The sequence below is a fragment of the Solanum tuberosum genome, unplaced genomic scaffold (genome assembly GCF_000226075.1).
Source record: "Solanum tuberosum cultivar DM 1-3 516 R44 unplaced genomic scaffold, SolTub_3.0 scf00246, whole genome shotgun sequence".
Taxonomy (NCBI): Eukaryota; Viridiplantae; Streptophyta; class Magnoliopsida; order Solanales; family Solanaceae; genus Solanum; species Solanum tuberosum.
This window is the reverse complement of record NW_006239169.1, coordinates 499,173-514,469: the sequence shown is the minus strand read 5'-3', so window position 1 is coordinate 514,469 and position 15,297 is coordinate 499,173. Positions and strand designations below refer to the sequence as shown.

At 30.7% G+C, this 15,297-nt stretch overlaps 1 protein-coding gene across 1 annotated transcript; it reads left to right on the top strand.

Moving 5' to 3' along the window:
• The first annotated feature begins 5,420 nt into the window (after positions 1–5,420).
• LOC102596026 (uncharacterized) lies at positions 5,421–6,614 on the top strand. Its single transcript, XM_006357345.2, has 2 exons — positions 5,421–5,782; positions 5,892–6,614. Exon 2 carries the CDS (start codon positions 5,906–5,908, stop codon positions 6,422–6,424), a length of 519 nt encoding a protein of 172 aa, XP_006357407.1. The 5' UTR covers positions 5,421–5,782; positions 5,892–5,905; the 3' UTR covers positions 6,425–6,614.
• Positions 6,615–15,297: the final 8,683 nt, after the last annotated feature.

Here is a 15,297-nt window from a genome sequence, read left to right as displayed (position 1 = left end):
TTCATAGCAATTGGATTGAGCATCAATGGCAGCACCAAATTTCTTCACTATCTTGAAACCATCGCTATCACTACATTAATGATACACCACAAATCATTTATAGCAATTTCACTCATTACTCTCCACAATCAAGAATTATATATCAAAAATCTTTGATTTATGTATCAAAAATCTTTTAAATCAAAGAAAATTTAAGCTTGGATAAGCTTAATACAGGGATACCCAAATGATTTTCTTCAATTAACTTTTAATACTAGGACAATTTTTTATCCTATATTTAATTCCTAACAGATCCACTACTAATTTTAATAACTGGGCAATTTCAAGCGAATCTGAAAAGTTTCTGTTCTTCATCTTCTTCGTTCCATTGTTCTGAAATTTGATGCGAAACCACTCTAAATCTTCTCCAAATTGCCCTAAATTTTAGGTATAAGCTTCCCTAGAAATTTCGATTCTTTTGATATATTACCCACTCAAAAAGGTGCTCAATTGTGGCAAGTTGAATTTTTAGCTCAAGCTTTTGAACTAACTTTAATGGAGGTTTCAAGTTAATGCTTCACATTTTAAACAATGAGCTTCAGTTGTCAATTCTCAAACATAAAGAGCTCTTCAAATCATCTGAAAGTTGCTCCCACTTCAAGAATATAGATTCAATAATTTCATATGGAAGCTTGTGATTTCCATGAAATTCCGGTGTTTCTTCAAATCTAAAAATCGCAACCATAAACTCAATCAAACTCAATGTATTTAGCTTCAAATAATTAGCAGCCATCTATGTTATCAACATGTTTCAAATCTGAAGATCCAAAATACATTCATAAACTTAGACCTTAAATTGTTTTTTTTAAAAAATAATAAGTCAGAAAGGGAGAAGAATGAAAAAAAAATTAGGGCTAAAAAATGAATGAAGAAGAAAGAGAAAAAAATCTTTTAAAAAAAAATGATCAAAAGGTGAAATACACGTGTCAAGCGCGTGTGTTTCACCACAAAACACATATCTGGTTATGATATTTTAAGGGGCTACTTATTTCATTTTAAAATAATTCAGGGGGGTAATAGGACCTCCGTGAAGTATGAGTCTGTAGTTGGAAATCCGGTTATAGGTTAGGGGGGCTTTTGACTATTTCCTCTTTTGTTTTCGATGACTTGATGGTAAATAGATTAACAAATCCAAGTAACAAGAAGCTTGATTTAGGTGACCTAACTACCTCTTTATTTTTCTTTATTTATTGGAGGATAGGCACTCTTTAAAACCAAGAACATGCATTGACCTGAAAATTTGATAATACATGTTGGGCGATGATTAATTAGTTAATAGAAACTATTGGATAGAATGGGAATTTTTTAAGTGACAAGTCCTTATTTGTCAATGTTCCAAAATTTCCTCTACATGTTGCTACTTAATTATGTATCATAATTCATAAGGTTTATGACAAATACGTATCTTTCACAAGAGTTATTTATAGAATTGACAATGCAAGCATAAGGCATACATGAAAATAACGTGCTAATGTGTTGATATTTAACACACAGCACCATGTGAACTGAGGACCCTTGATGCTTCCTCCACAATGAAAACTACTTCATCACTTTCCTTTTTTAATGGTTGAGATTTTACGTCTACGTCCAACTAATCCAAATTCGCTAAGAAAATCCATTCATAAGGTAGTGAACCATTCTGAATGAAAGGTTCTTCATTCTCACGGTTCAATAATAATATTACAATTATTATTTGATTCTCATCAATGCATGAAAGATGAGATTTGTTTTCGATTTCTTACACTTTTTGTATTATTATTTAGTGGGTCCTTTTCAATATCATGATAGTTTCTATTGGAAAAAAAAAAAGGAATCAGTTTCTTTCTTCACTTAGTCCGATCCATGCACTATTGGTATAATCAAATTAAAAGGAAAGAATCAAGATATGAAGGTGACCTCTAATCTTTAATTTGTTTCTTTAAAGCTAAAACCTAACAACAAATAATATAATGGGTAAGTGGCCAACTTTGGCTAGCTAGCGTAGACTTCACTCTTTGAATCCAATAATTAAGTGGCCACCACCAATATTGGACACGAAAAACATATAAAAACTATTTTAATCTGTTATAAAAGGATTTAGAGTGTAATTCACAACTCCAAAAATTAATTCACGAAGAAAAGTATGATCCAACTTCATATACAAAAACCACACAGTACACTTCTTTTTCATCAATTTGATATTGGACTCTTCAATACAATCGAGTTAATTAAATAATAATCACTATTATCGTGAACACTTAAAATTTACAAGAAAAAACTCTAAGGTGATAACTTGAAGGTTTATTAATTTATGGAATTAATTTTTTTAACATAATATATTATTTTTAAAGACAAGTTGGAAAATGATGGGCAGGCCATATTTCTACAATTCTATTACTTTCCTGCAAAGTCAGCCGCAAAGGGTTCGTTTCCAGCGACCAGTTGGCACAATTGGCGACTGCCTTTATAAAGCGACTTTATTTTAACGGAACATCTTTTTATTTTCTTGATGTTATAATGTTTACGTTTTTTTCCTTCTAGAAAGAACCAAATACTTGTTGTATAATGCAATCATCGATAAATCAACATTGATTTGATGTAAATATTAAATATGAAGTAAGTATTTAGACACCATTTGACAAAGAGGTTACGGGTGGAATGCAGTAAATTGATTTTTGTAGTTTTCAATTAAAAAAAATTATGTATTATAATTTTTGTAAAAATAATTTTCATTTTCACCTAAGAGATCTGAAAAATCGACTATCTTCTTCGGTTTAAATGGTAATTGATAATAGAGTCTAGAGTCTATTACGTTTGTATTCTCCAACTTGACATTGAAGCATTTGCTATGCAATTAAGGTTATAATCCAAGATTAGCATCAAACTTGAGTTCAAGTTAAACATGGAAAATTCCATTTATGTTAAAAAGAAAGCAATACTTATCTACAAATAGAAAATTGTGGGTGGATTGTGAAGTGTAAATGAACTCCGTAATTAGATCTAATTAAATCGTAAACTACAAATTAGGACCTAATTTTCACATGTGGTGCTCCATTATTACTAGTAATATTCATTTCCTTGTGTAATGAGGAGTAATATATTGGACATAGATGTCGGTGATCTATCATCCACACGTGCTTCTTTGTCATTAGCTATCTCCTATAATTTATTTAAATGAAAAGGGATAGAAAATTTTATAATTAAAGAGAGAAAATAATTATAATTTATAAATGCACTTTGGTTCCTTTATCACTCTTAATTCTCATGGTTACGTTTCTCGGGTAGTTAAATGGGTGAGTTGAATCAAAATAAGCTAAAATTGGGTCATAATTCAAATCGTGCTAAGTTTTAACTCAAATTTGTTTTCTTATAATTTATTTGAGTACATGTCAGACTCTTTTTTCCTAATATAATAGCTTTATAAAAAATATCAATTTAATTTTTTATTTTTAAAAAAATATTATGATGGATCAATTTGGACCGCCTATGATCTATGTAATCTTTTTAAACAAAATTTAATTATTTCTATTTTCAGATGCACCTTTCTAGAACAACGTAACCTTTCTCAACCGGTGCGATAAATTCTTAGACATTCCTTACGATTTTTCTAATCTTCTACTCTTTTTCTTTTTACACTTAAATAAATAATTTTAAGTGATATATTGTTGTCGAGTAAGTTTATTTTTTGCCAGTGCTTGTGATACCGCCTAAACTGGTGAGTAAATTATTCTATTTTGAAAAGATATATTTTGTTATACAGAATACATTTAAGGGAATAATTTTCTCAAAACACACACTGTGAATTCTGTTTTTTATCAAAGTCATTTTTTTGTTTGGTTACTATTTTATTGTTCTTTTGAATGAATACGGATTGAATAACAATTTTATCATCATTTGTCTTGGTTGACAGACTAATTTTGAAGGTAGTAGTAAATTTACAACGACAAAAAAAATATTGTTAGTGGAGGAATCAATATACAATAATTGAATTAAAAAAATGTAATATACAATAATTGAATTTAAAAAAATGTACTTAATTAGGTAACATTAGATTCTTTTAACTAATAAAAAAATACGGACTAGAATCTCAACCTTTTTTCCCTATAATATATGGGAAAATACTGAAAGAACAGCTGGCAATGTACTATAATACAGCCGGCAATTTTTAATTTGACAGCAATAGATGACGTGGATCCCCTAAACCGCCAATCAGTCATTGTGCCTTCTCTTTTTGGCTCAAACCCCACCCACCCTACCTCCTCCCGGGGGAGGACCTACAGGTTGCCGAGGGGTTCACCCGAAGCCTCTCAGAAAAAAATTATGTTGTATATTTAAGATATTTTTAAGAACTTCTATGTCTATATATTGATTTCGAACCTCCTAAATGTAGGATTAAAGGTTGGCTTACTGGTTAAGGGGTTCAAAACTTTTCTTGAGATTCCAAGTCCAAATATTAGGCACAACTTTTTTTTTCCAACCCCCTTAACGGTAATTCTAGACCCGCCACTGCTGAGTCCTCCCCTACCCCGCTTCATCACTACTTCCATATAGGGGTGTACATGATCGGGTTGGTTTGGATTTTTCAAATATCAAATGAAACCATTTGTGTCGAATTTTTAAATGTATAAACCAAACCAAAACAATAAAACTTGGATTTTTCAACCTCGGATTTTTTTGGATTTTTTCGGGTTTTTCGATTTTTCGGGTTGTTTCGGTAAAGTATTCATACAAACATATAATTTACTTGTACTTCAAATATTTCTTTAGTCCTACCAAAATACAATTATCTAAGGTGTTTCTTACAAAAAATAACACAATACTTTATAATACGATTAATGATACTAAAATATCGAACAAAAATAATAATAATAATGAAATCGCGTAAAACAAATATTTCAAACTAACAAGTCATAATGAAAATGATCATAATTTAAAAGTACTAAATCATGCTAAAGTAAGTTTAATAAGTATTAGTTACATGACTAAATATTACAGGAAATTAAAATTAGATTATGTATTTTAATTGTCTAAACCAATGTAAAACTAAAGAACAAATATTCAATATTATTGTCATTCTTAGTGTTGAATTGATTTTCTTTTTGCATTAGTATTAATTTGATTTTGATTTAAGCTTTTATTATAATTACTAAGAAATATTTAAAAATTATATCAAAAGTAAATATTTTTATGTATAAAATAAAATTTTATATATAATGTTGGATTGGTTTGGTCTCGGGTTGGTTATTTTTAGTTAAAATCAAACCAACCCAAATATAGTTGGATTTTTTTTTCAATACCAAACCACTAGTCGAATTTTTTTCGATTTGACTCAATTTACGATTTGATTCGATTTTTGGTTCGATTTTGTATACCCATGCTTCCATATATGCTTCAAAATCTCTCAAAAAGCCTCAAAAACAAACATTTTCTTTTTTTGTGGAACACAAAATAAACTATCAGTTTTGTCTCTTTCTCTCTAGTTTGATGTCAATCTATGTATTAAATTCATTGATTTTCTGAGTCCAATTGAAATTTGAGATAGAGAAAGTGTTGAAGTTTTCGTAATTTTTTTCCTTTATGAATACGTATATTGTTCATGAGGTAAAAAGCAAGGAGGAAGGCCAGTGGGAGAAGGAAAAATAGAGAAGGATTCCGTATAAGTTGTGTAAACATCAAATCTGAATTAAGCAGAAGAAAAAGGAACAATTATAATTTTTGCATACTTCTCTGCATAAATTTTCATCTTCGTTTCCGTATTTGCTTGGTAAGTGTATTGATTTTGGATGTAGGTTATTTATGAACTGTTTTGAGCTCGGATTTTGTTATTGAGAATTTGGATTAATTTTTGATTTCGCGTTGAAATTCGTTTCCAGATTGACGAATAACGATGTCGATAATCAGTGAATCAGTTATGATGAAAGTGGCTGAAGCACAAACAGTAAAAGCAAAACTTACAGTGCCGATGGAGGTTGATTTCGCCAAATGCGAGTGCTGTGGTTTGACGGAGGAATGTACTCTGTCGTATATAGAAACAATCCGGCAGCGGTACCAAGGGAATTGGATTTGTGGATTGTGTGCAGAGGCAATTAAGGACGAGATCATTCGATGTGAGATGTTGATTACTGCGGAAGAGGCATTGAATCGTCATCTCAATTTCTGTAAGAATTTCAGTTCGTCTCGTCCGCCATTGAATCCGACTGTTCACTTAATCGATGCGATGAGGCAGATTTTGAGGCGGAGTTTTGAATCTCCGAAATTGCTTAGGTCGATGTCTAGTAGTCCGGCGGAGAATAGCGGAGAGATGAAGCACACGGTGATTGTTCGATCGGAAAGTTGTATTCCAGCAATTTCTTTGGTGGATTCGAGTTCGTTTCATGCCATGGGTTTGGATGGAGGATGTGAATGAAACAGAACAGAGCAAATTAGCAGTTTGTTTTATGGAATGGAATAGTAGTAGCTCTAAATTAACTGTTGGTCATGCTTTTCAATTGTTATATTTACTACTTGTCCAACAGATTTTTGCAGTTTTGATTAGCTTTCCTTATGTATCCTGTAAATATTTATTTATGCAAAACCATCTTTTAGCTAAGCTATAATCTTGCCTCTATTGAAATTTGTGTGGTTCTAATGTATAAAGGAGTTGTGCCGATGCAACAATGAGGAGGCGTGAGAGATGGGCATGGCACATGTTCAATGTTTAATTTACTGAGGATACGACCTAGATAAGAAGGTTTGATATATGACTCTTGATAGAAAGGTTTGAAGGTCGAGGATTATGGTACAAGGTTAGCAGGTAGGTCCGTGTTCGTGCACCTTTTTGTAGGAGAGACGGGGCTAGTCCTCTCTTCTTCTTTTCTCTTTATTACTAATATTTAGTACTTGCATAGTATCTTTTAGTTCGTGTTCTATTGTTACCTATTGCTTCATTGACTGTGTTTATCTTGCCACTTTGCTCCGGGTTAAGATCTCATATATCCTATTCTCTCTGAACCTTTACACCAGATGTATTGTTGTAATCTTGGTTCTATTACAACATGTTTGCTGTTTCTAGTTTTCTACTAGTTTGGTTTTCATTGGGTCAGGTTCCTTGCTCTGATGAAGAGAATCTCAAACTTTTATTTCTAAACTTCAAATCAGTCAAATACCGTCATATAAATTGGGAATCGGAACACTGGTTGTCTTATTATGTTATAAAAGTGGAGTACTAGAGTATGCCTAGGACACTGATTTCCATGCCTACATTCTCTGGGACCAAAGAGGACCATTTTTCCTGCTACTTCCCCTACATAGTTAAATGAGAATATAGTACATCTTGATGACCTACACATCACCTAAAACTGTTTTTTTGGCCCATCCTTTTTTCTTCTGTCCTGATGGTCACCAAACTTCAACTGTAATTCAACCAACTCAATCATGTTCCAAGTAAGTACAGGGAAAAGTTGGAACAAAGAATGTTCATTCCTAATGATTATGTCACAGATGATCTTTGTTCTGGTCCTGGTTTCTTTACTTAAGCTCTGTGAGACCGAACAATAGTATACTTATAACATACACTACGACTTTAATCACTAATTCATTAGAGCAATGAAATATAGTACACTTATCTACAAAAGAGAAAAGTACGCGAATTATGTCTTGTTTAGAGCAATAAAATAGTCCTCATACTACATTTTTTTGGAGTCTGGTTGAATGTCATAAGATTAGTATACTCAACTAATTTCACTAGCGCACGTCAGAACCAGGGCGACCTATGAGAGGGAAGTTGTTCTACACCTCGATGTCTGAAATATTACAGATGTGTTTACCCAATCCACGTAAATATAACTTCAGGATTTCGGGTGAAAATGGAACTACTTAAACCTGGAAATGGAGGAGTTCGTTTAAATCAATGTTTTTAAAGAGAGTGTTCAAATAAGAAACTCCTCTGCAGAGTACTTATCGACATATTGATGCTAAATAATTGCTCATCCGAAAAATTCATAGCCTCATTTGCAGGAGATATATATACACCTTAAACTTCATAACTCTGAAAGAGTACTTATCAATTTTGCGAAATCACTTGTTCACATTAGCTTGATTTGCGAAGCAGTTAACTATATATAAGTCAATCTCATCGTATTGTTGCTTGGTAACAATGACCATGATCGAAAAGCACAAATGTCCCCTCAAAATCATACAAATCAGTAATTTAGACACTGAAATCTGAATTCTTCCTCCCCTCAAAACTGTTCTCTGCATTTGTTTTTATTACAAAAAAATATAGAGTTGAGTCGTGTTATTTGCTCTGCATTTTGAGTTCGCTGAAGTTGTGTAAATTGAAGTATCACTTTTACAGAATAAATTTCTGCTCTATCCTGAGAGAAACTAATGTGTAAACTTTGGGTTACAGTGACGAGATTAAATTTCTTCACGAGTCAGAACTACACACAAGCAAATTGACAGCTCGAAAAATAAGTTTTCTACTACTCCAAATTAAAGCTGAGATGACCAAATCGAATGACCTAATTAAATAGGTAGGTAATAAGTAAGCTTAAATTTAACAATTTTCCTAGTATATATTAATCACAGACACCAACAAGAAATCCTTCAACACCTTAATATTAATTAGTCATGTTAAGATATAACTTATGACAGATGTTGGGATGACAATAAGGCGGGGGCGCGTGGGATGCCAGACAGGTTAAAGTGGTTTTTAAAGATGTATAACTTTTTATATGTTATAAGAGTTATAAAACATTATTCATTAAGATAATTTCTTTAAAGTTACTAAAATATTCAAGATAGTAAATGAAAATGTTTCATAAAAAAACTATATCGTTGTTGACACCCAATTTTGGACCTCCACAATATAAATTGATCATCGAGCTTCTTAAATTCCAAACGATTTGAAATAATTGACTTCATAAATTTTAAATACTTTTCAAGTCATTTTAAGTAATTTTGTCATTTTTATTATTTAAAAAAAATAAATATATATATTCTCTATAATTTTATATATATTTATTATATTAGTATTTGGAAATTGTCTTCAAAAAGACTTTAGTTTTACCTAAATATTTGGTTAATTAATTAGCTAATTATTATTTTATAATTAAATTAATTATTTTACAATTGAATTAATTATTTTATGTCGTTAAGATTAAGAAGCTCGTTAATTAATTTATGAAAATTTATCTTATTGCAATTTTTAGCCAATTGCTTATCCTATCCTTAACCCTTTAAAAGACCAAAAAATGGACCTGTTCCACGACCCAATTCTTTCTATTAGCAGACTCAATACAATGCAATTCTTATTTCCTTTCCTCTAGCCCATTTCCCTTTGTTCAAGCCGGCCCATTTCTTAACTCCAATTCAAATCCCAGCCCACCAATTCTCTTTACAATAGTACCAAGACCCAACCCATCAAAGAAAACCAACCACAATACATACATCAGCATATATACATACACATACCAAACCGACCCGACTTCTTCTTCTCCCCTACGCGAGAACCAAAAGTCAAGAGCTGTAAACCCAGAAATCGCGGACAGCAGCCAAACGAGCAGTACCAAACCCGTACGTCACCCATATGCAAACCCATAACCCTAGCAACCTAATCGATCACTTCGTCGTCCCCTTTCCCCCCTTTTCACGGAATTCAGCTTTTTCCCATCCCCTTTACTGTGATTTCGAAAATAGCAGAAGGGATTGAAATTTTTGTTTGAATTCTCAATGGATTTTCCCCCCCAAAACGATTTTTTCTTCTTCTATATATTCCCTCTTTCAATCACTGCTTAGGAGAAGATTTTTTTTGGCAAGAACTTATAGAGAAATACACCTTAAATATATATACGTTCTTCCCTTGTTCATGAGCTGCTAGTATTCATAGGAGTTTTCGGAAGTTCGAAGTCGGTGGTCAAGTTGTTACTCCTTGTTCATCCTGTCCTTGTTCGCTGCCACAACAAGGTAAACAACTCTTGGCCTCTTCCCTTCTTTTTTTCGATTTCGATGAGTGTTAAATCAAGAAATATTTGTAGTTGGATTATGAGCTGATCTTATATAGTTTGAGCCTAAGTTTTCTCTTCTTCGTAGTCTTTCCGAAACTATTATGTGTATTTCCTATTCAAAATGATTTTATCATCTCTTTGATATGCTTTTCTCTATTTATGGCTCTTCTCGAGTTTTTCTTAGCTGAGTTGTGCTCATTTCAATTTCTGTTTGTTTATTCGTTAATCATCTTAATACTACTCTGTCCATACTTGTCGAAATAGAGTCTGTGTTTGCTTGTCATGTGTTTGGAGGATGCAAATAAACCAAGCGGTTATGTTTAGCTATTCTCAAAAATGAGTTATCCGAGTTGCGAGTAGTAATCTTGAATAGGATTGATTCATCATGCTTGGTCCATGCTCGTTCGTAGTTTCTTTTGTAGCATCAATATTTATGTGATACTTGTTGGAGTCGTTCAAATGCGTCTGATAGCAATTGTCTAGGTCTCTGTTTACAACTTGCCTTGTTCCAAGTTTTCTTGTGCTTAACATTACTTCAAAGGGTTGTTTAAATGTTGTGTTTAAATTTCAAATGTGTCCTTAGTCTCTAATTTTTCAAAATTACTACAAAAGGGATCCTAATGCTTCATGTCTATTGAAATTTGTTCAACTAATGCATTTTTCTTTATGGGAACGGTGGAAGTATATGTTTTGATAAAAGTTTGTGTTGAATATTATAAGAGTATTATACTTGTCCTTTTCAAGATCATTGTGGCCATGGCTTAAGCATTTATCTAAAGTGATTTTGTTTATTGATGAAGTTTGTCGGTTGTAGTTAGAATTTGTGTGATAATTCGCTCTTTTTTTTTAATTAGTTTTCTTTGTCAATCTCTTGTAGTCTTTTTCTTCTTGAAGGCTATATTGGAATAAGTGTTAAAGTTCTTTTATTTTTATTTTTATTTTTATTTTTATTTTTAAATTTGGATTGTTGGTCTAATATTCTATAAAGGGCATAGTGCATGAACATATTTTCCTTTACTTCCCCACTTGTCTCAAGAATGAGCATTAGTAGTAACGTATGACTACTTTTTGCTGTTTTTTTTATCCTCTTTAATTTATTGTCGCTCATGAGTAATCACTTTCATATCATTCAAGACAAGAATAGCTTTTCATGTGTCCTTTAATTTAAGATATTGATTAGTGTAGTATATGTATTATTGCTGTATCTTTTAATATGCATGATAATGAGTAGCTTTGTCCCCTTTTTTTAGTGTCCTTTCCTCTCTATCTTGCCATCTATAAGCATGTATAGTAGACACATTAATTCATTAAGCTTAAGTGGCTACTATGTTCTCCTATTATGTCTATTTTATTTTATTTTTTATTCTTCAAATTTGTTGTTGTCCAGTACGCCTCTATGTGATTCCCTTTGGTAGGATTGTTTGTTAGTATGCATCTTTATTGAGTCAAAATATGCATTTTGCATTAAATTAGTGTGTTCTTCTTACATTTTTGTTAATTGGATTATATATTAACTCCTTTCCTTTACCTTATTGCATGTGAAATATGTCCGAGTCCTCATGGGCTTCCACCCTCCCGTTGCATTTCGATGATTGGGCCATAGAGGCCCGATTTTTCTTTTCTTTAAGTCAGCCAGGTTATCCGAATAGGGTTGTACAGGGGCTGGAAATTGAAAACAAGTCTCAGAAAGCTGAAAAAGGCTGAGATACAGCCTGTATACATTGATATATATCGGTATACACTCATATACAGGTCGAAAAGTGTGAAAATACAGGTCTGAGGCGAAATACAGGTGTTTGGAAGTAGGGGATACACGGAAAGAGCTGATATGTACGCCGATATATACAAAAACGGGAATTTGGTTAAAGACAAAGTTTACAGCGAAATTGGCCCAAGAAGGGGCCCAATTTCATTATCTCGTTTACTCTTCTAATTGTTTGATTATGTGTTGATTAATCTTATTTAACTCTAACTTTAAACAACTTAATTAGATTCCCCAAAAAAACGAGTCATTTTCTTTGTGTTGGTTTATTTTAATACATTTCACTTGTTGTGTTCACTTGTTTTATTATCAAATATTGGTCGAAATTTTGTATTTTAATTAAGTTAAATCTTTGTTCTAAAAAAGATATGATTTAAGGCTGCTTCACTTGATCACATTTTATTTTAAAGTGGTTTTAAATTAAGGGTATTTTTTCTCAAATGAACTAAAAAAAAAGTTTTCTTTCTACTTAGTCATTTTCTCAAAAAGGTTAGTCAAGACTTTTATTCTTCAACTAATGTAAAATGATTTTCATGCCTTAATTTATGAAATTGGTTTAAATTATTATTTCAAAGTGAATCAATTAAATACTAATTAACCTAGTTTTATTAATATTTTAATCACTTGCATTTCGAGTCAAAGGTTCCATTTTGGGATCCCTTTTCTCTAAAAAATAAAATGAAATAAAATGTGTCATTTATTTAATTATTTTCTCAAAGTTAATCATTATTCTCCTAAAAATAGTCAAATATATTTTAGTCAAGTCGCAGGTCAACCTTATGTTAGCGGGCACTTCGAATGCTTTAAACCCTTCTCGAAGTGTAAATTGAACCCCGAACCCTCTTTGGTATTTTAAATGTATTTTTTTCTGTTTAAATCTTTGAAAATTATAAGTTTTCTTAATTTCTTTAAAAAATTAGTGACGACTCTTTTCTAAGTATTTTTTCCAAATTGTTTTATACTTAGAATATTTCAAAAAATGATTTTTCTAAAGGTTAGTTAAATTACGACACAACAACCGTTTCTTACATGCTTCCCAATTGACCTTTAAAAAATAAAATTTTAAGTTATAATCTATTAAATTAATACAACTTAAATCCGAAAATGAATTTATTTATAAGAATTTTATTTTTAGTAATCAAATGTAATTAAGAAAAGGCAAATAATAAAAAATATATGCAGAACGATTCATGAGGGACGGGTTTACACGGGGAGGAGCGGGGCAGGTTAATTTTTTGCGGGTTAAACTCAACCTGGCCCGCCCCATTGCTATCTCTAGTAGATGTAACTCATGGATGGCAACAGAGAGCTGTGAGGGACATACTTTTATGACTTTTTACATGTTATAAGAGACGTAGGGCAGCCCTTGGAGGAAAAAATATGCAAATATATATCAAGTGAATTTATTATTTTCTATTCAAATTGGATATGTCCAGTTGTAAATTTATATATATATATATATATATATATTCTCTTATTATATAAGAGACAGTTCTGTTTTTTTGTTCTACTTTAATTTAATCAGTGTATATTTTTTTTCAAAAAATTTAAAAATTTATTTCTTTTGTTCTATTTTAATTTAATTAGTGTATAATTTTCAGTTCTGCTTCAGCGTATTAAGAAAAAAAAATTAAAAATTTATTTCTTTTGTTCTATTTTAATTTAATTAGTGTATAATTTTCAGTTCTGCTTCAGCGTATTAAGAAAAAAAAATTAAAAATTTATTTCTTTTGTTCTATTTTAATTTAATTAGTGTATAATTTTCAGTTCTGCTTCAGCGTATTAAGAAAAAAAAATTAAAAATTTATTTCTTTTGTTCTATTTTAATTTAATTAGTGTATAATTTTCAGTTCTGCTTCAGCGTATTAAGAAAAAAAAATTAAAAATTTATTTCTTTTGTTCTACTTTAATTTAATTAGTGTATCATTTTTTTGAAATTATGAAATCCGTTTTAGCTGTGACTTTTAGTTTTAAAGTCATATTCTATAGTTATTACTTTATTTTTTTGAATTTCGATAATGTCTATTTATATCTTGTAACTACTTTGAGTAAAAGATCAATGATCGATGACGAAAAATACTTTAAGTATGGACCTCTTCACATTAAATTTGCGCAAACAAAAATAATTAACAACTTAAATATCTAAAAATTATATTAAAATTTAATCACCTTTCTAAATTTTACCTATATCACATAAATTAAAATTAAAAAAATACTAAGATATTGGGCCCGTGCTAGCACGGGCACCTGTGTAAGCAGCCTCCTCTCCGTCAACATGTATGCTATTTGGAATTGATATGGAACTTGAGGCTATTACGGTCATTTCATGCTTTTTTCAAAGCTAATAGTAATACTTTTCTTTTCTAGACACAGCCACTTCTTAGTTCTTTGCTTGGACAATTATACCCTTTGTTTTGTAATCATGTTTATATGCCATAATAATGGGGCCCACTCTGTTGCTTTTTCATGGAACCACTCCATTGCTTTCTTCATGTGTTTAATTACCTTTGTTACCTTTTGATTTCCGTTTTAATTTATTTGCTTTATTTTTATTTTTTTAAATTTGTTTTATATATTTCAGAACTATATAAATAATATTATATATTATAATAATTAATAAGTTAAAATATTTAAAAGACATAAAATGGGACCGAGAAAGTAATATATATTATTCGAGAATGACAAAAAGAATTACTATAAATCGCAATAATTATTAACTTAAAATATTTAAAAGACATATTAAAAAATTGTTGAACTCTCAAAATTTTATCAGTCACATAAATTAGAATATAGAAAGTAACATATGCTATTTAAAAAATTACATAAAAAGTACTATAAATTACAATAATTAATAACTTAAAATATCTACAAGACAACAAAAAAAAGGCTAATTTTTATACTGCTTCTGTCACATAATTGGGTTTGGGATGATTTTTTTAAAAAAAATCTAGATTATACATTATAAAATAACCAAAAAAATTGAGATAATATATTTTTTTAATAATAACCAATCAAACCGTTCCATTGACACCCCTAATATTATCTCTACTCTATTATTTATACTTAAATTTAGAAAGATATGTTTCATTTCTAATCAATCTACTACATTTATTTGCTATTTGAAATTAAAATTAAAAAGACAATATATTAGCTCACTTATGAGCAAAATATATTATAACAATCTTGGGCATCTCCAACCCAATCCTCTATTTTACTCTCCAAATATAGAGTTCTCCATTTTTTCAAACAACCAACTCCAACCCAATTCTCTATTTTACTCTGTAAAAATGAATCTTTTTCTTTCTCCTCAATACATCGCGAAATATTTCTTTTGTTGGGAATGAGGATCACGAATAGTTTGAACAATTGTAGACCATTTAGGATATATACCATCAGCTAAATAATAACCCATATCGTATACCATCACAACTGTAGTCACAACCACAATCACAACAATTCTCGGAATCATATCCTAATTTTTTCCCGAATAGTGCTAAGTCTGGAAACGACCTACCGGATTTCTAAATTATT